The 23,698-nt window shown below is 44.5% G+C and overlaps 1 protein-coding gene across 1 annotated transcript in view; it reads right to left on the reverse strand.

Annotated features, from left to right (window-relative positions):
* Nucleotides 1–23,698, reverse strand: part of ROR1 (receptor tyrosine kinase like orphan receptor 1) — a 150,683-nt gene that overhangs the window by 34,838 nt on the left and 92,147 nt on the right. The window contains exons 2-4 of the mRNA XM_084290795.1: nucleotides 16,379–16,450; nucleotides 4,475–4,762; nucleotides 2,984–3,014 (exon numbers count right to left, since the gene is read on the reverse strand). Of these exons, the coding sequence (XP_084146921.1) occupies nucleotides 2,984–3,014; nucleotides 4,475–4,762; nucleotides 16,379–16,450 (391 nt within the window). The remainder of the gene's footprint in view (nucleotides 1–2,983; nucleotides 3,015–4,474; nucleotides 4,763–16,378; nucleotides 16,451–23,698) is intronic.

The raw sequence follows: 23,698 nt of genomic DNA on the forward strand, positions 1-23,698 counted from the left end.
ACCAGTGGTCAGCCTGCACAGGAGGGGGAGAGAGGTCTAAGTTCCCCTCAACACATTTTGGGGTCTGAAATCAACTGAACCCATGCACCCCCAGTCAGTTTATCCAAAACACCAGAATTAGTGCTTTAACTCTTGAAAAAAGAGGGCAGAAAGACATTTTATGACCCAGCTTCCAGGACTATTCCCTCTGGTGTTTTCCCTTTGGCCTCCCATGAGTCTAACACGAAGGGAAGGGAGGACAGCCACGTACGTGCATCTACCACTCTGGAACTTGAACACTGAGGTTGGCATGGATGGGAGCAGTTTTCACAGGTAAACGTAGATGTTTCTCATGACTGTATCTATTGTTCATCTACGAGCAATGAGGAGTCCTAAAATGGCATCAAGACTATGAAAGAACATCACAGTCCAAGAGCTGATGCCTTCAAAGGATCAATCGTACACAGATCAGGCTCCAAGTTCTCTTCATATCTGAAGAAATTCACAATCAAAATGCCAAAGGTACTAACCTCTAGGACAAGAAAATTTACCAAAGCTGTAGTAAATGCTCTGCTCCCCTACAATGAAGAGTACTGCTGCCTTTAAACAGTTCTTCAAACACTTGTGACATTTACCTGCGTAATATGGAATAACTGCAGGCACTTCCACCAAATTTTCATTAATTTCATAGCTAATAATTTGTTTGCTAGTTTGCACGAGGAGAAGACTCTGCATGAGCAGCCATACAGTTCTCAAGATATTTTAGCCCTGAAAGATGAGCAAACAGCGAGGCACAGAGTCTGAGGCATTTTCCCCTGCACTCCCTGACACGTCATTTCTCTCTGCAGTTCAGCCCAGTGCAGCTGGAGCTCGCCAGCCGCTGCAATCCATAAGGCTGCTGCACTCATGCCACTGGCAGCAGATATGAACCAGGTTCAGGACAATGCACACTGACGTTTTTTTTACTCTAATTTAGCACGACTTCCAAGTTTATCATTTCTCTCTCGTAAGATTCTTCCTGATTCTCTTATTTCATAGATTAAATCTGGTTAGCTTCTCCAGGAATGTAAGTGTTCCCCATTCAGTAAAACAGAGATGCCTGTGCACATTTCTTTGCATACGTTACCTTCCAATGTTTAATACAATGCAGCCTCTCATTAGACAGACCCACAGCCTCCCAGGGTAATGAAGTGCGATTAAATATCTTTCTTGGCTACAAATTTAAAAGGCACAATTTTGAAGTCAACTACTGCAGAGGAAGTCTCACTTTATTTTCACCTTTTCACATCTTTGTTTGTACGCATGTATAACAATGGGCAGGGCATGCTGAAAGCAAAATGAAGATCTTGCATTAAATCACTTTAGAGCCAATTTCATCTTTGATATGGAGCATATGGAAAGAAAAAAAAAAACAGTTTGTTTTTTTCCTTGTGGTCTGGATGATGTTGTGCAGACATTGCCCCAGAGCTCGGTCTGACTCTCACTGAATTAGTGGGACCATTTGCTGTCACTTCTCCATAACTGGGTGAAGCTGTTAGCTAGTTAAGATGTAGTCATCTGGGAGGGGGCAGGGGGGAGAAGGGATAAATTGCCAGAAAGAGAAATGGGAAAAGGGTTCCCAAATCAATTTTGTTTCAAAAAAAGCAAGGCAATCCTCAGTGGCCCAGACAGGGAAATTCCAGCACAGCTCCCTGCTTTCTCTGCTCACGCTGCTCTCCTGTGAGCTTCTGACAGCTTGGGACATATTGCCTAATGTTACAAATTGTAGAAACCCCAAACTAGGCAGAAGTAGACCCAAAATGCACACTTTCTCAGACTATTAGAAAAAGTCTCCAAACCAGAGCACAGCAGCCTCCACTTTTTGCCTCACCGTGAAGCTTTTCTCCCCAGAACACTGAAGTCACAAAAAGGAGTCTGAGACCAAGCAAAGAGCTTCCCTTCCTAAACCAAGTCAGTAACTTTGTTTCAGGTACCTTCAAAAGGAAAGACAAAAGCTCGTTTTATGATGTTCCATTAGAGGGCATCCTAGCATGTCCTTTTGTGGTCAGATGCTTTCGCTAATTCATTTCCTCTGCAATACTTTGTGAACAATCTTCTGTAAAGACAGCCAGGAGCATTCACATCCCCAAACTTTCGCACCCCTTGTAATTGTAATTATAATTTCATTCCATTTTTCTGTTGCTACGGTATTTTTCTTTTAACAGAGCAGCTTCCTCACTAGGACAGGTGGGTTTCCCTGTTGTTCCACATGTGTAAGGCGTGAATGAGCTGGACGCGATCACAAAATTAATTTCAAACTTCAGAACAGCTGAAGATCAGACTCAAAAACAACGGGGGACTATAAAAGGTGAGCAACTTGGTTCATCTGTATTGAAACTAGAGAATGATATGTTCTCAAAGCCTACCACAGACAGAAGCCCAACTGCCAAAAACGAGGTGGCAACTGCTCAGCAGCATGGACCCTGCAGAAGGAGCAGATCCTGAGTTCCAGGTCAGGAGGAAGCTGCTGTAAAAACAACCACTACTCAAACCCAGGTACCTGATCTTTAAAATCTCAGTTTTATGACTGTTTACTACCACGGATACAGAGAGGCACAAATCCAGTTTATGACCACTAGTTCCATTAAATTAGTAAGAATCCCATAGGTACTAAAATTTACTTATAGCGACAAAGATTTTTTGGACTGGGCCATGACAAGTATGAAGATCAGTTTTTACTTATGTGGTATACTCTGTACACTGAGATCAGTTCAAAGGCTGAAGGCATCAGGGGATCTAAAGGAAATAATATTGGAAATTAAGAAGTCTAGCTTAAGAAATAGGAGTTGACATGATAACATGAAAATTTATCTACGAGACAGATAATTCAGTTACAATAAATTACTATCCTATCTGACTTAAAGTGGAACGTAAAAGCGCTTCTGTCACACAAAATGAAAAATGAACTTCTGACTGATGAAACACAAGATTAATGAATCAATATAAGAGACATGAAACAACTTACGATGATCCTGGACTTGCTGTTGGTGGGGGACCTGGAAAAGTGACAGAAGAAAAACGGTGTGATGAGTTATGGCGAGGTAACAAGCAGTAAGCTTTTGTAAACCTTTAAAAGATAAAAGTAACAGTCTGTCATGTTGGATGTGGTTTATGTAGTTTAAGAGGCAAGTCTCAGTTTCTCGGTACCAAAGACAAGACTGTATCCTGTAGCAGTGATTGTCTGCAAAATGCCATAGATAAGGGCAATAAACAGGTGAAGGACAGATCCTGAAATTCAGCTGAGTTTGGGGCCATAACAAAAAAGGTTATAGCAAACCACAGGAGGCTTATACAAAAGCATGTTGTGACTATAGCTGGGAGAAAACAGCGTCATTTCTCCCTATCAATCTTCATTATTTTTCAGGGTATTCATCCTTGGCCTGATTCAGATGCATTGATCAAATTTCCTCTGACCTCTGCAGGCTTTGGCTGACAGCATTTCACTGTTGCTGCCCTCAGCGTTTATATTTTGGCAAATACTCGACAGGCTGAGCTCGTGTTCACCAACACAGAGCAAACTGAAGAGTCAGCTGCAGCAGTTCATACTAACGAGCCTTTGCTCTAGAAACTGAATTGTACGATTAAATTTTGCTCCAGTCAGTAAAATATGAAAAATATACAGTGTTTTCTAGAGGAATGTCTATAAAAGCATCATTGTTCGGATAAAAATCTCCTAAATTTCAGATACAAGCTAAAGGACATCTGCCTTATGAGAATATCTAATGATTAATTTCTTACGATAATTTAGAAAATCTGGGACATTAACGACAAAAAACTCTGAAATGTGCTGAATAAATCATTCATTTTGTGTTGCTGTGAGGACTGACCAGGACTCCATGCAAACACTCTCATCTGAGTCAAGTATTTCACCCTGAATGTGGAGGAGGAAGAGAAGATGCAGAAAACCCATTTCTGGTTTGGAAACTTCATGGTTTTAGGATCATCCATGAAGGCAATCATCTCCTTATAAACTCTGACTTTGAAGAAAAAGTGCTTATTTTATCTGAAAGGTACATGTATCATTAACGTGCCTCTGACCTATGCTGCATTTAACATTTCCATTTCAACTCCATCTTTTGCAAGCTGAAATTTCTCACTTACTAGAGAAAAAGGAGGTCACTCAGGCACTTGAGAATAGAAGTTTTTCTTGTCTGTTCTGAATCCACCCAGGTAGCATATTAATGAACAGCGCGCTCTTTGGTGTTCCCTGTGTTTCAGTCCTGCCTCCATCAGGCTTTTATGTATTAAAAGCCACCATTTCAGCTGTCAACACGGGCATCTCAGCTGAGCACAGAGCAAACAGGCAGAAGGGATAAACTGCCAGAAATAGGCTGAAACAGGCTGATACCACTACATCAGCGCACTCATTTTCAGTGGGTAAACACACTTTTCTTAAGAGTTTCCTGCACTGTTTTTCTAAACAACAGTTTGAACAGCTTAATAGGAGAAAACCTACCAAATTTGACAAAGAGCACGCCGGTGGTAGAAACAGTCTTTCTGCCATTAGTTGCGACGCACTGGAAGTAGCCAGTGTCTGTAGTGTCAAGGTTCCTTATTCGCAGGCGAGACCCATAGCTTGTGGCACGGAAGGAGATCCTGCGGGGCTCCTGGACAACCGGCGCGTCGTTCTTCAGCCAGCGAACCGTGGGGGGAGGATTGCCGGAGACTTTACAGTGCAGCTCTGCCGTCTGGCCAAGGGTGGTAGTTATGTTGTTCATAGGCTCATCCAGCGTCAAGAAGTAATCTGTTTTGGGAAAAGAAAAAAGGGTGAATAAGGAATTCCTGCTCAGAAAATGTCATGTTAAAGTCATCTCATTCCTGTCTTTGAAAAGGAAACAAAAGAAGTGGCTATCGTGTTTAGTAAAAAGCTCAAATACTTATTAATTGATGTCTCAGGGCCAGTGATAGGTTCAACATAGTTCTGCATGCTAATAAAAGGAACAAATTTTGCAATTTCCATTGCACTATAGTAATACTGTTTCTCTTCAAAGTTTCTTTTCCTTCTTATGCCCACGGATTTTCTCTACTTTCTCAACATGATCCTATTTCACTTCATTCAGCGCAGAAAAAGGAGATAATGCTGCTTCTCTATCTCATTTTTCCTTTTTGCTAACCAGTAAATGTGAAAAACATCCTTTGTAAATTCAGCTGCTCATTTTTATTGTCTCTGCCTTGGAGATCTGTCCCACCTGTGTTAGGATCCACAGAACGTACCAATATATGGAATGAATCTCTCCAAAACAAAGGTCTCGGAGCCATTTTTAATTGACTTGCAGAGCAGTGTAGGCAGTATGTTGTGAATGATTTTGTAAGCACCAACTGCACAGATGAAGGAATCAGGATCATATCTAGGAGATGAAGACTTTCTTTCTTACTCAGTCTTTTCCCTGCTAAGAGAACTAAAGTTTATCTTTAATCTGAAATAGGTCTCATGATAGGTGCAAGCAGAAGATCAAGAATTCTTTCATTTTGTTACGATGGGGAATGTTAAATGAAACTTTCACAAAATTAATCTCTTCTAATCCATTCGTGAACACTGCCTTCTCCTGTCAAGTGCTATTTCATTCTGCACCGGTCAGGAAGAAGGCTATTTCTAGTTAACTGTATTCAGCATTTAATTAAATCCTTTAAAGGCAGAGAGCAAGATGGATTGGGTACGAGGAATGGAATACGCGGGCTTTCATCTCAGTGTCACAGGTTCAAATCTAACGGTGGTCATTAGTGGCCAAAAACCATTATCATCTGGTGGCTGTCTCAGCAGGGCAGCCGAGCAATGAGAAACCCAGAGACTGTACTCTGCTCCCATGCTCTCTGAGCGAGCCTGGGAGGTCAAGAAAAGCCCATCAGTAAGGAAATCTGTGCTGCGCCGCTTACGCTGCGCCATGTTAAGGTACATCTACTGCAAGCTCCAGCAATAAGCCTGCCTGAAATTATGAAAAAGACCTCCAGCATGTAATAAAAACAGCTCAGCTAACTAACTTGCCTAACTAATCCACTTCCCTAATTAGTTATTTTAATCATGTCTTCGCCGGCTACTCCCTTCATTATGCTTTGTGAGTATCAGTATCTCTTCCCTTTGTGTTTAATCTACTCAGCATGTAAGTTCCTACCCTGTATTTACATAGCACTTTATACAACGCGTCCCTGATCTCATTTGGTCCCGAGGAGCTATTAGGATAAACATTAAGCACAAAGAAACTGCCCACACATTTTTCTTTCACTGATCAAGTAGTCTTTTCATGTGCAGGTATGAAACTGTGCAAAGTACTACTGTTACCTCTGCTCCCGTGGCTCTAGTTAGTTCAAACTGTGCATGGTGTAAAAAGAGCCAGGATCCAGCTGTCTGGTGAAGACAACTGGGTTCCACGTCTTTCACCTGGGCGTCAGGTTGGCTTTTTAGTTCCCCACGATCATTTCTGCATGCCTCACTGCAGGACTAGAAACGCTTGAGACTTGCATCTTAACAACCTCACTGGGAAGCATAATCTAAATCAGCACACGTATTTTTGGGTTCCCTCCACAATCTGTGTTTAATAAAATCACACTAATAGCACGGAGCTGGAGAACCACACTTAATTATCCAATGTAACATTTCTATACCACAGTCATTTATATAATTCCTGATAACATTTCAAAGAGAGTGGCTCAGACATCTACAATCTAATACAGACAGAAAACAGAATGGCCTCAGTCCTGTGATGGTCTTGCTGACAACCCACACGGTAAATATAGTATTTTAAAGGTCCTGTGGTATGCAGAGGAGGCAAATAAAGGAGTAAAGATGTAATGTAGGTTACCAAATGCAGGAGAAGGAATCTAAAGTACCAGTACTGACAGTGAAACCGCGAAAAATGGCTATTACAGCCCGAGTCATGGTGAAACTTCTCTGTAGGTACAAACAGAAACAACTTTTCAGTGTCTGGAGCTTCTGACTCTTCTTCAAGTGCTCTCCACTTTCCTCTACAAACTACCACAGAAACACTAAAATGAAAGGCATCTGCTAAATTCAGCTTAGCTTGGTTCTTAAATACCTACACTTTGCATCCAAATCTTAAATCTGATCAAGCAGCAGACTGTAAGGCACCTGAGATGAGATTTAAACAGGGCAAGTCCTAAGCAGCTGGAATCATCATGAGAAGATTCTCACGGATAAAACATTTCTGTAATTGAAAATAAGCTGAAGGTCTAACGGTGCTTCCAAAAAATCCTGGAGTGTTACTGAGCCGTACCAAATTAGGAGCGTTCCTCCCCTGGCACGCAGGAAAGCCATCCATGGCTGCCCTTGCCTTGCACGGAGGAGTCAAAGAGAAGCCCAATTTTATTTTTAACACTTTTGTCTAACTCTCACCTACCAAAGCCCATCAAATCTCCAAAGCTACTGCTACCATCCTCTCCTTTTAGTAACACCCATGCAAAGAACATCGGAAATAATTCCTGCCTGCGTCCAGGTTTCTGTCCAGGCCGCTCCCCACCAGCCACTCGCTGGTGCCGTCAGCATTAACAACACCTCCTTCTGGGACAGAAGAGGCCAAGAAAAACAGGGCTAAATCCACCTTTTGTGCTCTCAGCAGGAGGTGAGCACTGATGAAATGGGAAGAAGTTGCTGCTTGCACACGTGATGACGACACCGTGTCGCATGGCCGTGGCCTTACCTCGCGGCACGTTTTTTACCGTGCTTCACTCGACAGCCTCCCTGTCATCGAGGAGCTCCCCAGTTGACTCTCTCTGCCCAAAAGAATAATTTCTTAGAAACAGGATGGTTCTTACCTAGAAAATAATGACTGTGCTTCTGCGAACTAAATAGTCTAGTGGCAAGGGCCGTTGGAAAGTCTGAGTTTTAATGCTGGCTCTGAGCAGTCTTGGGTGAATCACTTCAGCTGTGATTTTTAGAAGAGCCGAAGGGAAGTAGACACCCAAAGCCAATCAAAGCTCACTTGGGATTTGTGCAACTAAGTCCTTTTAAAAACAGCCTTAAACCTTTTGGCTCAATTTCTCCAGCTATAAAGTGAGGATAATAATCCCTCTTACATCATGGGGAGGCTGTTATGTACATTAATGAGATAATGCTCGTAAAGCACTTTGAAGGTGAAAAGTGCTACGCTGGGATAAGCACTGTTATTATATTTTGAGTTAAATCTCAGGATTTCAAGAACATAACAAAAGCCAGTCCGTATTTTAGAGTCGCACTCTATAAAAACATTTCAGACACATTTTAATTTACAGAAATACAGGAGAATAGCCGGAAAAAGTTCTAAATAAAATTTAGCCCACCTATAATTTAATAATAGTCAAACTGATTTTTTTTTAATTTGTAAAAACAATTTACTGCTGGGCCTAGACCCTGAATGCCAAGTTTCAGCCCACAGAGATTTTTTTTTTAATGGCTGAGTTATAAACCCTTGAAAAATGCTGACAGCCCCTTTACTATAGCAGCACTAGCGGGTGCCCTATAATGAACTTTTAAATGACTTGAGATAATATCTGGAAAGCCAAGCCTGAAATATATTTCTGGTTTTGAGCCGTTGCCAATGCAAACACAACACATCATAAGTCATCTTCATGATTCTAAGCGCATAAATTGGAGACACTGCATATAAAATCCAAATATTAGGTATCCTTCATGGCCAAACTCTTTGCTGGTTTGATGTTACAGAATAGCAACAGCTGTGCGAGGACGAAATGTACTGTGTTGCGTGTCTTGAAAGAAGAAAAGTGTGTGTATTTCCACAGCTACGTCTTGACATTGTTAAATAGGAGCCTGCCCAGTCGTAATAAATTCTTAAGTATTCTACTACTTTTAAGTGGAACCCAGGTGGCTTTCAAAATAAAAGCTCGTCCTCCCCGGCCAAGGAATGTTAATCTCCTCTGTGACCACATGGTTACTCTATCTTAAATTACCAAAGACACTTCTTAGAGCAGTAACACCCTCTTTGCTCAGAGTGGGACTTTGCTGGCCACAGCGCGAGGGTCTTTTCACAAGCACCGTGCACGCTAGGTGTTTCTGGATTCACTAGGTGTTTCAAGCACAACGGGGATGCAAGATTAGACCTTGAAATGATCATTTTATGAGAAGAATCGTTGTTTCATTTATCCTCTTCTTTGTGCCCTTCTGATCTTTCAGAATATTCAGAGCAGAGCTAAAATCAAAGTCTTCATTCAAGCCACGGCAGTTGTGGAACAGCTTTCATCCAGGTGCAGCAGGGGCCTGTGCACCCAGCGCCTTCCCACCGCGCTCACAGTGCACTTCTCGGCAAAGGAAAGGATCCAAACCTTCTCTGAAGCAAATCTACAGATGCAGGAACACCATTCCAGCTGCTGAATTAGAGAAAAAGTTTAATTCTGGATCTGAAAGTTCAAATCTTCCTTGCTGTCTGTGCGGGCCGTTTGGACACCAGCCTTGCAGGGTGCTTGCCGGCCTTCTCCTTTTGCACCTAGGCCTAGTGGCTCAGCTCTTTGCCATAACATACAGTGACAATAAAGAAATGTAAAATGAGTCTCAGTCATACCAATACATTCACTGATTGGTAACTTAAAGAGCAGATAATGTTTACCTAAAAAGACTCAAGCTCATCAGTGGGTCTGACAGAGCCTTTCTGATGTACTTTACCAGGTGGAAAGATGCATTTTCATTCACTCCGAGCCTTGGATAAGCCACGTTAGGCCAGCCTGATGCTACACTTGGAAGCATCCCGTCCTCACATTTATCAGTGCCACCACTGAGCTCAGACAGTTGGAAATTTTCCGTGTGGAATTGTTCTCTTTGGGGAAAGTCAACAACCCGGAGCCCACCCAGCCTGAATGCGCTGGATGGGTTTGTTGTTTGTTCCATATGTTCAATCGAGTCGGGTTTTAAGCTATTCCAGTTACGCTGAAGAAGGAACCAGCAGGATTTCTTACTGAAGTGTAGCCATAGACAGAGCACATATTTCTCAGTTGGAAAAAGGATTAACCATTGATTGTTTCATCTGCCCATAACTCACAAAGGGAGACAACTCCCGGCAGGTCCGATCTGTGGGCCCGATCAACAGACCCTTGTTATTAAAAGGGGCAAAAGGAAGACTCCCGGCTGGAATTTCACTTATTTTAAATGAATAAAAGTAAAGGAATGACAGTGGGAGGAAAGCGATACAGCACTCGACCCACGATTTGGCAACCCATATGAAGAATATCAGAGTTAAAGAAGTCCAGACAAAGAAGCGGAAATATTCAATGTCAACTGTCTTGGGACAAAAAGAAATACACAACTGCATTTGCTTGCCCAGCTCATTTTCAAACGAGTTTCCTCAGCGGTGTGTATGTGTAAGGCTCGATTCAGGATACATACTGCAGCTGTGTCTTGGGCTTCCTCTTCCCAGATGTTATCTAGAGGTACGAATGCCATCGGAGGATAACATCCTGAACTGAAACACGCCAACTGATGCCCAAGGCCTTACAACATTTCAGATGTCAACATGCAAGATTCACCGAATTTGGGATTTTCACAATCAATTGCTGCTTTCCAATTAGTAGCTGTGGGACTGCCTTGGGTCACAGGGGAGGGTTGGCTTCTGGAGGGAAACCAGAGCACTTCCAAAAAATTATTGGGGGCCGAGCACCTGAATCCCATTGCTCTGGGATGGGAATTGGACAACTCACTGCCCTTCATGCCTTTGTGAATTCTTAATATGAATCTGACAGCTCACATCTGTCTCTCCTTTTCTGAGTTAACTCCCAGGTTTAAGGACAGCTGCCTTGGTGATAGCTTTGACGCTGTAATCTGGCAAGGGGAAATGAAGCTTTTCTTTACTCAGGAACCAGTTTTATAGCACAAGTAGGAAGCCCCTAAACTTTATCACAAAAAAAGTGATTTGGGATAGGTAAACAAACGTCCACATCTAGCTATAAACCAAACTACTGAAAACCATCAAGGGATTTTGTTGTCACTTTAGAAGCTGCTCAGCAGTAAAGAGCCACATACAAAAAATCAAGCTATTAAAGAAAGGGTGTATAGAAAGGTATGTGCCCTAAGATTAATGCTGTGGAGTCAAAGAAAAGCTGTTATTTTTGACATTTTGACATAGCATCACTTTAGAATCTGGTTCTTATTAGCCTTTTCTGTGCCTTTTAAAGGTCTATTTTTTTATATAAAAAAAAAAAAAACACCAAAAATGTCAGGAAATTTGGAACAGAAACTTACAATAAAACACGTCCCTTGACCCTCTGATCTATCAATCTTTCAAATAAACAAAGATAGCTGGATGAGCCAGGAAAGGGTTATTATATATAGGTACCTTATGTATAATGGTCAGATATTCACTGCACGCTCGGAGGTTATAAAAAAATCCGACGTAAGCGAAGCATTTCGTGCAAGATTTTTACCATGAATGCCGCATGTTACTCGGGGTGGTTTCTTTTTCATGTTTTGTTCTGTGACCTCCAAATTTCACACCCTGTATTATTTATAAATGAGACATTCAAGAAACACAAATTCTCAAATAAAAACGTGCACTCCGTCAGTGGAAAAGCAAACAAAAGGAGCTAATGTACTGTGGCTAAAAAAATTTTCAAACAAAGTAGCAGTAATTTACTGCCGCGCTACTAACGGGACCCCACAAATAGAATCCGAACCCTGTGCCCCATCAGGGGAGCTTGATTTACCGAATATCCCCCAGATAATAAAGGAAAATAAAAAGGTAAATTGTGCATGAATGTGAAGGCTGTAATTCTTCCCCTTTCACCACGCGTATCAAATTCACATCCAGTGATTTCAAAAGAAAATCTGGAAATCTCTGAAGAACCGGGGCCGAAGTCAGGAGGCCTCGATCCACTCGGCTTTGTCCACGGTTGCTTTTGTTGATGTTTCTTAAGATGTAGTTTGCCTAAGAGTCAAATTCTCCCTGGGCCATCAGAAAGATTTTTCTCTACAGAGACTCATGGCCAGGTCATATCCCTGCCTGGAAAGATGTGCTGAAGTGACAGCCTTAGCCTGGATTTGTCAGCACGGATGGCAATGCTGGCTTCTCCAATAAGTTAATGACGTGAAATGCCGTGCACAGGGTATTTGGGGAGCATTTTTCAGAGCCCTGACACTCGCTGGCCTCTCCTTGGGGGATGCTGGCCCTCTGCACAACACCTGGAGTACTGCTGAGGTCTGTGCCAGGCAGAGGAGCTGCGAGCAGCGGGGAGCTCCGAGTCCAGGCTGGGGATTGCGGATGTCTGGAAATGGAAACCGAATCATCCCAACACTTTATACTTGTTTGCCAAAGAAGATAGGCCATGAAAAGGGAAAGGAAAACAGGCAGGACCTGCAAAAACTCACAATAAGAGGTTTTCTTTGGAAAATGAAGGAAGTGAGAAGCTCGTGGGAGGAGGAGGCACTGGAACTGGGACAGCACTGCTGCATCCCAGCACCTGTGTCCTTAGCTCTGCTCAGCAGTGGCTGGGACCCATCCTAGTGCCCGTCCTGGGACCTGCATGATTAAACGAGCTCCTGACGAGGCTGCAGGTGGGCACGGGGTGGACCTGACCAGGGGAAGTCTCAGCAGAGGCACCGTTGTCTTACCAGTCCCACGGAGAGTCCCGTTCCAGTGAATGTCGGCAGAAGTTTAACCCCACTCGCAATTAAAAGAAAATAATACTTCAGTGCTGACTCTTTCTTGGCAGAGACTCCAACAGTATCATTGCCTAAGGATGAAGAGTTCCCAAACAATTCCTCTGCAGCACCAGATGGAAGTAGGCTCTCGTTCAAACTCAGGCCTATCTATTTCCTTGTAAATAAACACACGACTGATGTGAGGAAAAGCCTACCCTTCCACGACCATTTTTGTGAAAGAGAAGCAGCTGAATGAAGGGCTCTTTGCCATTTTAAATAAGGATCAGGGAAAAGAAGAGCTCGTGGTAAATGTGAAGCTTCCTCAGACAAAGAGCTGGGGCAGGGGCCTGTCCGGCAGCAGAAGGGGAGAGATGGGTGGCAATGCACGGGCACGGAGAAATGGGAAACCAAAGTGCCTTCAACAACAGGAAGGAAAAAAGAGCAAGAAGTAGGGGACAACAAGGCAGTTGAAGAAAGATGAGAAAGAAACGAATGAACGTGGTGAAGGACAAAGCAACAAAGGGGAGAAATACCACTCAAACACCTAGGGAAGAAGAAAGAGGGGCGGACAACGAAATCAGGCACGGCGAAGATGTGCCCCATGGGACATTTCCCAGTCTTGCCAAGCCCTAGGGATTGGGCCCCCAATCAGGCTTCTTCCTTCCACCAGACCCCCTTTTTTCCCCTTATATATTTCCCCTTATATATTTCCCCTTATTTCTCCTTATATCATTAAATACCTATTTGATGGCATTTTCATTTCTCTTTTTCCCTCGCGGCAGCCCTTCTGCACGCCGTGATTTACCAGTCGGAAAAGAGGAATATATTCATAGCTAAATTTCTCCTATTTTAAAAGTGATTATTTTTTTTATTTTTATGCATAGTTTGTTTGTTTTTTTAAGGTTTTGGTGAGAAACCACCTCCTCCCTCCCATCAATCGTTGCTTTCAACAGCTCTTCACGGGTGGCTGCGTCTCTTTTAAATTCATTTCCTGTTAAAAAGAATAAACAGGCAACTGTTTAATGCTGTCGATTTAGCTTATTTAATAGAAATTGAAACCTGAATAGGGCTCAGTTGTAAGATAGTCACTGCAGAACTCTCCGAGGTAGGGAAGGCACCACATGAAGTAATTATTTTAAAATGCAGAATGTTGTTCGAGGAGACGATGGGCTGCTCCTTCTCCTGCAAACCCAGGAGACGTGTTTGAGGAAGAGACGTTCATTTCCAAAAGGCAGCACACGGAGTTAGAGCCACTTAATGCGGACAGCCATTTAATTGGGAAATTTGGCTGGAAACCGCTTTCATGTGGTGAACTTAATAGGCTTTAAAATAAGTTTTACTGGGACGCCTGCGTGACCTCACGGCTGACTGCAGCAAAGACAAGTGGATGTCGGTCCCTTCAGCTGCTTGCTTGCAAAAAGAAATGGAAACTAAGCGCATGCCTCGTGTTCTCCCCCGAGGTTTCGGCACGTCGGGCTGCACCTAAGGGAGGGTTTCAAAGACCTGCAGCGAGAGCTGGCAGCGCCCACATGAAAGCCCCCGCTGCTTTCCTGGGCAAGACGAGACGTGTGGGTGCCTCGCTTCACTTGTGGGCACGCTGGAAGAACCCTCCCCTCTGACTAAGCTTTTTGGGCACCAAATGCATTTTAATCACGTATGTAAATCCGCGTTTAGGTGTGCAAGCTTACAGCAGTCTAAATGCTAATCGCGGGCGGGCAAAGGGGGCCGGTAATCCCCCAGGAATGCAGGATTCAGCCCAGCCAGTGATAATTGCCACATTCCAGGTGGATTAGAAGTGTGAAACTTCATTTTACCTGTTCCTGACAATAGAGCTCAGGAACAGGTGCTATGGAGGTAACAGGGAAAAGGGTTTAATTGCTAACATTGAGCCCAGCGGGATGATTTCTGTGCCCGAGCTGGTGGCAGCCGCCCAAAGCCTCACCTCTTCTAGTGCCTGAGTCGCTGCTTTCCAACACAGCAGGGACACCCGAACCCTGGCTGATACGAGCAGGCACTTTGCATTTTGATGATCTGAGGATTTGGTGTTGAGCGTACTTTGAAGGCAGCAGACTCGGAAGGAAGCTGGCAATCCACGCCGTCCCTGCTGCCAGCAGGCAGCCTGCTCCGCTTCCAGGCTTGGTCAGTCAAAGCAAGGGTTTGGAGAGTGCCCATGTGGGGCATGTCCTACTGAAAAAGCAGCATTTGAAAAGCCAGCTGAGGGCAAGCCTAGCCAAATATATGGGCAAAAAGTCACCTTGGTCAGAAGAAACCAGCCTACACAAAATCTCTCATAAGGAATAATAACAAAGAGGCTACTGAGGGCTATTTTTCAGCTCAGCTCAGATTTAATTTGCTGTAAAATTACATTGTCTTCAATATCACTTTTGTACCTTCCTCTCTGCCTGGGTTTTGGTTGGGAGCACACAGCTTTCCCTGTGCCAGACAGCAGCCTGACCACGGGCACATTGCCTGTCAAACCCTTGGGGCTCACAGGGGAGAATGAAGAATATCTCACTGATGATGGTCTGCAAAAAAAATACTGCAATCACCTCAACAAAGTGTGACTGACTTCTGTGCTGATGGGCTGGGTTCCTAGAGGAAAACCTCCCCTGTAGCTTAATAAAGGTCCTGCTAAGGATAACATTGGGGGCCTACATATTTTTCTGCCTTTCCCACTGGAAAGCACAAGCCCTTTGGCTTTCTTCCTCTCCTGTCTGGTACACAGTTGGAGCAAGCAGCAGAGCTGCAGGAGTCTGCAGGCAAATTCACAAAGGTCTCCACCTGAGTGTGCATCAGCTGCAGTTTTGCAAGGAGTTACAATACAGCCACATTTTAGCAGGAATAAAACCGCCAGCAAACCCACTCCCAGCAATAAATGCTGCCCGGAGAACTGATGCACCACTGCTCTCAGGGAAAGAGTTAACCCTTCCGTAAAGAACTCAGAGCTACAGATTCTTTTCATACTTAGGCACAGAAAACATATTTAAGCTTAAACATTAAACTTTACGCACACATGCTCGTACAAAATATTAACAAAACACAGACAAAAACGTTCGGAAAAACCATCTGTGGCAGAAATCCACTATGGGAAATTACAGACTAAATAGTTAATGGTTGGCAAAATTATACACAAGTGAAAAGAGGTTGTTTGACAAATTGAACAGTTAGTGTGGCTAACAGCATCCTCCACTGTAAAGGACACCTCAGAAGCATTTCAAAGACCAGACTGACTCAGAAGCTGCAGGCCACTGCCTTGGAATAAGGGCTACAGGAAGCTAAGCAATTTGGTTTAAATAGTTGGTGGTGCATCATTTACAAAATGAAGGGGAATGAGAAATATAGCCCTTTTTTCACAATATATACCCTTCAGAAAGCTCCAAATCACACATAATTACCACTTGCAAATGCATTTTCCTTTCTATTAATTCAAAGCCTCTAAATTTCACAATAAAACACAATGAGGCAAACTGACTCTGCCTGATGCTTGTTAATTTTGAGATCAGATCCTAAGATCCACCAGCCAAAATGTCAAGCAGTTCATAAACTAACAGAACTCACATCTTGAAATATTTTTACCATGTGGAACATTTTATGGAACAAGAAACGAACACAGCATTCTCCAGAAATCACAGTACCACACGTAATTAAATGTCAAATGATCACAGGGCAAACAAGATTGATCTTAAATGCCCCCTCATCCTTTTGCTTGTTGATGCGGCAGAGTCAAGAAGAATAATTGAGATTTTAAAACCTGGTTTCCCATCTTTCTGTATTTTTCTGTCCACTTACCTTTATCTAATTCACTTGAGATGTTCCATGACGACGTAGGCATGAAATCAGCAACCACCGATGAATTTGCTCCTGGAAGAGAAAAAGAGAAGAAAAATGCTGTTGGTATATTGATCTTGTACCGTGAGGAGTGTAAGAGGCATTTACAAAATTGCTGTCGCAGTAGTAAAATTATTTGAAGAACAGCAGTTATTAAAACACGCTCGATGCTGTGCGTTGGCAGGCTGACACATATGGGTAGCAGAACCAGCAAAGTGGAAAAAGGCACAGGGCCAAGCTGGAGCTTGTTTTGCAGGGCTGTCACTGGGAGGCCTTGTGTTAATCAAGCAACCAATCTCCGAGATGTGTTTGGCCCACCTTAAAATCTCTCCACGGGTTTTATAGAGGTAGAATGACTCTGCAGTGCTGCAGCAAAGAAAAACACCAATGCGCCGACGCTGCTGAACATGTTATCTATTAACATTTACGAGAGATTTTAATCCTGCCAAGCCATGTGCACGAGAAGAGCCACCATTTACGCACTGCAGTTAATGGGGCTACTTGTACGAAAACCCCTCGCATGGCTCACATAAACACAGGCTCGAGAGACTGATCTGAACATGGGGAGCATTTCCTCATGGCTATGGCACTGTTTTCCCTGGGAATTACTACGCGTATATAGGAGATTGAGTGAGGGATGGGAACGGTGGGAAGAGGAGGGAGGCACACGCATTACACAAATCTCCAGTAGCACCAGTAGGGGTTCAGGCTGGACACAAGGAAGAATTTCCTTACGGAAAGGGAGGCCAAGCACTGGAAGGGGCTGAGCAGGGCAGTGGTGGGGTCCCCAGCCCTGGAGGTACTTTAGAGATGTGTGGATGTGGCACCACGGGACGGGGTTAGTTTTGGGACTCGGTAAGTGAGGTTGATGGTTTGAATTGATGGTCTTGGTCCTTTCCAACCTAGACAATGCAGTGATTCTGTGCCATGGGAACACCGTGCGCTTCCAAATTTCCTGCGTGCCCCAGCCCTGGGAACACGGCTTGGACTAGAAGAGGAGGAGAGTGGTGCTGCGGCAACAAGCACGGGAGAGGACAGCACATCTGAAATGAAAATCAGAATGTGCCCCATGTGCCAGTGTCTGATTTGAGTCAGACACAGAGAAGACTTGCAACAAAGGAACACCTCGTGGCCTGATCCTGTACCCTGGCTGGACCTCCAATGCCCACAAACACAGAGCTGAGATGCTGAGTGTCACCACGAACCCAGACAAGAACTAGTGAACACCACAAAGTGCAGTGTTCTTCTTTTGACACTGTCCCTTCAGCTTGTTCCTTTAACTCCAAAGCAACCTCAGCACAAGGATACCCGACGATCTTCTGCTTTTATGTGATCGGTGAGCAACTTCTCTATTTCATTAAGAAATCACGAGCAAACTGTAAACACGATGTCACACAAACGCACGAAGCAGTTAAGTTCAGATTTAGCCACTGCACTTTTTATAAATATCGTCTTTCTTAAAAGCCCACCTGGTAGCACTGCTTATTTAAGACTCTGTCAAGTATTTCCAATGTAAACACAGAGTGTGCAGGCATTATAACTCACCTCCGAACACAGCCCCTGGCCTGTGCAGATACGCAGGGCTGAAACCCACTGATGGGGACAGATCCTCAGCCCCGTGTGAAGGCACTGCTCTGAAGTCAGCAGCGACACCCGTTTATACAAGGTGAGGCTTTGTCTCGCCGTGTCCATCCCCCTGAACTGTTTACTCTTTAACATACTTAAGCTTTTGTGAAATGAAGTTTTTTCCAAGCATTTGCCATCTTTTTCAGTGCAAGGAGCGAGGCTCCTGCTTTCTTGCTCTGGCTTCAGATGTCGCCACGGACCTGTGCATGCCCCATGGGGCTTTTTCCAACACCTCCATCACAAATTCACCCCCCACGCTTTACTCCTTTTAGGACAGTTATCCCCAGATGCATTTTCAGCTTCTTAATTAACCCAAACGCTGGGGACTGCCTGGCTGAGCAACCTGCAAGGCTTGAGGCAAGCAGCGTGGCTCCAGAGCTTCGTGGTGACCCGCACAGGATGACGCAGTGGCCGACAGTGCCAGGATTTGCTGGAGACTAGAGCTGAGATGTCGGGGAGGTGAAAAATAAGCAGTGGGCCAGCCCTGAGGGCCAAATGCTGACCAGGACGTGGTCGGTGCCAGAGGCTGGGATGCTTTGTCTCCTCTGCCTCACCCTTCCGTGCCTCCTACCTGAGAAATGGGGCAGCTCCTGCAGGCTTAGGACCAACCCCCTCCGAGAGAGCTGCCACCACCTTCCATACACCTCTTGTTGAGACCAGCTCCATCTCAAACGTCCATAGTGCACAGCTCCAACCCACAATCAGTAGATGAAGCCCCTCACGCTTCTAATTCATTCAAGTTTTGCACCTGACAATGCATTTTCTGTGGGTAACGTTACTTTTGTTCACCTGGAAACACCCCAGTGTTAAGAGCCCCCTTTATATTGCAGACAGCTAACACACATTAATCAAAACGAAGGCATAAGGCCTAACAATACCATGACGAAACACAGTATTTTACATTATTTTTTTCTACAATTAACGCTCTGATTTCAAACCATTACTTGATTGAAAGGAGCACGCTGAGCAGCCACACAGCGAGGGGACGTCCCGTTCATTCCCAGTGAATGCAGAAAGCAAAAGTAACCGAGCAATCAAGTCCAGCATAAATTTAACGATGGCCTGCGATGACTTAGGACTGCTGTGTGTGCAAGTGAGGACAGCGATACCTCTCCTTGGAGAAACCCAGTCCCAGCCCCCAGCCAGGTGAGAAGCGCGCCCAGGGGAGGTGAGTCACGGCCGGGAGGAGGATCAAAGACCCGGGCTGGTTCCTCCCCTGGGACCAAAGCCACCTCGCTCTGCCTCCGGGAGCAAAATACATTTAAAAAGTACAGACTGGGAATGAGTAAGAGGGTTTTTTTTTTCCTTTGGGTTTGTGAAATCCAGGTTTCTGCGCCCTCAAATGTACAGAAAAACGGCCAACCAACTCCGAAAGTGCCTCTTGTGCTTGGAAAGCTCTTAAATACTCAAAAAGGGTCTGGATTGCATCTTACAACGTCGTGTCTCCTAACCTGAACCATAGTTTAGGTTAACCTGCAGAGTCACCAACTTTGATCCTTTGATTCCAGCTCTGTTGTACATGAAACGGGGGTATTGCAGAGGAGGAAACGCTGAGGCACCTGTGTGGCCTCCGTGAGCCGCTGTGAGCTAAGGAGCAGGAGGCAGTGCAAAGAAGACAGGCATGAGGACACCCCCTTATTTTTTTCAGACTTTACAACCCTTAATGGCCCACCAAATCACTGTTGAGCCTGAAACATTTTCATTGACACTCACACACCCTGATTACCAAGCCCTGGATGGAAAGCAGCGCCGAGAAGATCTGGGTCTCCGGGTGCATCACTTGGCACAGCAGATGAGCAGTGATCTATGGGCTGTGACTGGGGCCAAATTCAGTCCAAACTGCATCCTCAGGGCCAGTAGGAGTTGGCTTCCCCTCATGTGCATTGCAATGATCATGCTGGTTTATACAAACGACCCTCAAAGCAGGTCTGCTCAGCCTGTGAGCCACCAGCGGCTGCATGGGACGCACAGAATGCACCCAGCACCGAGCTCTCCAGCACACATCCAGCCCTCTCATCATGCCCCCAACCTTCAAAACATCCCGCAGGCAACTGCTCCCCTCATCCTGTGAACCTCACATAGGGGATGTACTGACAGCCTTGCCCATTTGGTGTCACCATCCAAAAAAAAAAAACACCAAAAAAGAAAACTCCATGTGCTTAGTACTGCAATTGGATATCAAATGAGGAGTTTAAGAATTAATCAAATTAATCCTTATTTGTTAAAAACGCCCCCTTGCACGCTGCTTTAACTATTTGAACAGCCAGATTTGGTTTGAAAAAAAGGCAATCTGAGAAATGTGATCCGCAGAGGCCCATTACCCCGGTAAGATTTTATTTATAGATGAAATCATCCCAGATGAATGAAGAATCTTATCCTTAATGCACAAAAGATAAGTATCTGTTCAAACCCCTATCACGATTAAGAAATGCTGGTCTCAAGTTAATGAGAAATCACAACAGTCAATTAAAACCTCTGTGAAAAGCCAAGCCGAGTGCATTCAAATACCCTCCCCACCGAGAAGTTGGCTAACATCTGACTTTATTACCATATTGCATAAGCGTGGAGCGAATTTCACACAAGTCAGTCCTTTTAAAGCCTTTGTGATTAAATAAACTTCAATAAGGTTTACAGAAAACTGCCCGTGAAGAAAAACTACAGAGCCAGTTCTTATCACAGGCGCACACCACTGCCTCATTTTCTCACCAGCAGCAGCCATCACTCAGGGCCTCGTGTTTGTACTGTCACGACTACAGACCCATCAAAGGACGGGGCAGCCTCGTCCGCTGCCCACAGAACCACAAAGGAGAAGATCCAGGCCCCGTGCCCAGGCTAATTAATATCTCCGAGCTCTGCATCTGCTGCACAAAGTAAAGAGAATATAAGTCAAGCCAGGAAGAAGGCAGATCGCTGGGACGACACCGAGCCCCGAGATGATTGAAGATTTTAATGGGAAATAAATCCGCCGGACAGAAACAAAGCAGAGAGCAAAATAAGTCTATGAACGTGGATATTCTGCTTGCCAGAGGGCTGTACGAGGCTGGATGGCTGCTGAACGTATGACTTTGCACGGCCAGTGTGGTGCCTGGGACAGGATTTCTTCTTGGTGACACAGAGGAAAACCCCAGGTCTTGCAGGACCCCAACTTTTCCAGGTGGAAGATAAGTCCAGTTGGAACACACACAAATAATTCAAAGCATCTTCTAAATGGGCATCCTCTGTCACACTTTGTATTGTACCCGTGGGTCCTTCTATGCCCTCATTACATGCCCTACAAAATTATGGAGTTTACAATTTTGTCTGACATAAGCAGGGAATGCGACTGCGGTATCTGCAATTCTGACCTCAACGCAGGACACCCAGAATAGCAAAAAGAGCAAGGAGGGTTTTAAAGTAACCGAGCAGTTCGAAGTCTGAGTAATGAAATAAACCGTGCAAAATTAATGTTTAAACTGAATAAAAACCAAAGTTTTCCATTTGCAAGTCTCTTTCTGAAGCTGCATGGAAAGCCTGCGCTGAGGGAGATTTGTTATCCCATGCAGGAATTTGCCTAAGGAAGTGATAAAACCCAAATTACACGAGACACTAAAAACAAGATTGGGCAAGACATTCCTCCACGTACGGATGGGGAGCCGTCCCACGCCGTCAGGAGGGTCAGGACAGGACAACCTAACAGCAGGTTTGGGCACCACTGTTTTGGCCAAATCACTGGTAAAATCACCATTTATAGCAGCTGTTCTAGAAGAAACCCCTTAAGAACCTGAATGAAAATCTTCTGAATGTAGTCTTCTTTAGCTGTATTGTTTGGATATAATATTGGAAAAACAGAAATCATAGATAAAATTATACAGAATTAGAGTAAGCCCTAATTACTCTAAGTGTTCAGAATTTTTGCTTTTCTGCACATTCCACATCTACACTTCATCTTTCTCTTTGTCTGGTTCCTACCTGACTGATCTCTTCCAAGATCTTCCCACAAATACGCCCCGTGGCTGTTTTCCTTAGCCGTATCTCCATCATCTTTTTCCTTCAGCGTTCGCTGTTTCACTGATCCTTTGTGAGCTCCCCACACGTTCTCATCTGATCTCCCAAGATAGGAGGTTTTGCAATCAGCCAGTTACCATCCCATCCACAGCCCACCCTGGAGGTGCTGAAGGAAATCTAGACATACCTTCTGCAGACTGTAATGGATACGGCCTATTATTCACTAATTTTCTTGTCTGTTTAATTGGCACCATCCTGAATTTCCATAATACATCCCTCAAATGTCGCTTACATCTCTAATGCATGAAAGGATTTTATTTCCATGACATCAGTACCTCTGCGTGTCAGGAGACGTGTCCGCGTTACACAGTCCTCGTGTTTCAAAAGGGGGCAGGAATCACACAAAGGCAGCACTCAGCTGAATGAGGCCAAACTGGGCGAAGATGGGACATTATTGAGAGCATTTGTGCTCCTCAGGTAAGGCAGGTGTCTCAAGGAGAATATACTGCCTTTATTGGCATGCAGTGATATAAGTTGGTGGCAAACCTTCCATTGATCAGTTATGGATACAGCGATTTCTGCGCGTGATGATGTGTAAAAATAGGATACAGCAAACACTTCCCGGTAAAAACACATTCCTGTTGAAAGCCTCAGCCCTGCAGGATCAGGTGAAGCTGTCAGCCTTTGTACTGTCTCTCAAAATGTTCTGAAGGAGAGCAGCAGGTACGTTAGATGCAATAAAAGCTGCTGGAGAACAGACCTTCACTCAAGCTCTATGCACTGAGATGAAATGTTGCACAACGGCATTTCTCCTTCCAATGCTTACCTTTAAGTCATCAGCTTTCCTCTGCCTGGTTACCCCGTGGCTGAAAAAGCAAATGCAGGGCTCGTTGTGCCAGCACCTTGCACAGGCAGATGCTCACAGCAGTCAGCGCTCTGCTAGAAACCACATTTCCCACTGGCAAAGGCTTGCTCTTGCTCTGCAGGCTGCTCCACGCAGATAGGGGCCGAGATGATACTGCAGGATGCTAACAGCTTTCAAATGTTAATTGTGTTCTCACTCTGACAGGGTAAAACTTCCAAGCAGAGCTGTCTGTTCTTTATCTGCAGTATATCATTATTGATAGCCCGGGGCAGATTAATGATTGGCATCAGATAGGGAAATCTTCAACACCGATGAGCAACTCGAGCTTTGTGCATTTCACACATACAATGCATTAATTTTCAGCTTCCAGAGCGAGAAGTGCAACAGGATGGTTTAATTTAGTGCAGGACTGGAAACTGTTAGGGACCTCATTTATACCACAGCCCCTGCCACCCCGTCCCTGCTACCGGCGCTTCCATTAGCACATAGGAAACAATCTCACTACCTGGGAGTCTCCCTAAATGCTCTGTGCTCCCGAGGGGTCGTGATAAGTGGAAGGAGTGACCCGTTTGGGATCAGAGGTGGGAAGCCAAGAGCCCTGCATGTACCTGAAACCTCTGCCCTACGTCCTCCTGTGGAGCTGCTCTCTTGATACCCCAGGAGATATCACAGTGGAAAGCCGTGGGGGTTTCCCGTACCTAAGAAGATACCAGTAACACCCAACCCAAGAGGTCTACTGGGAAGGACAGCAATAGGCAATACCATCAAAAAAATTATACAGTTGCTACGTAGGCAATACCTGAAAA

Source organism: Netta rufina (genome assembly GCF_964035555.1).
Source record: "Netta rufina genome assembly, chromosome: 8".
Classification (NCBI taxonomy): Eukaryota; Metazoa; Chordata; class Aves; order Anseriformes; family Anatidae; genus Netta; species Netta rufina.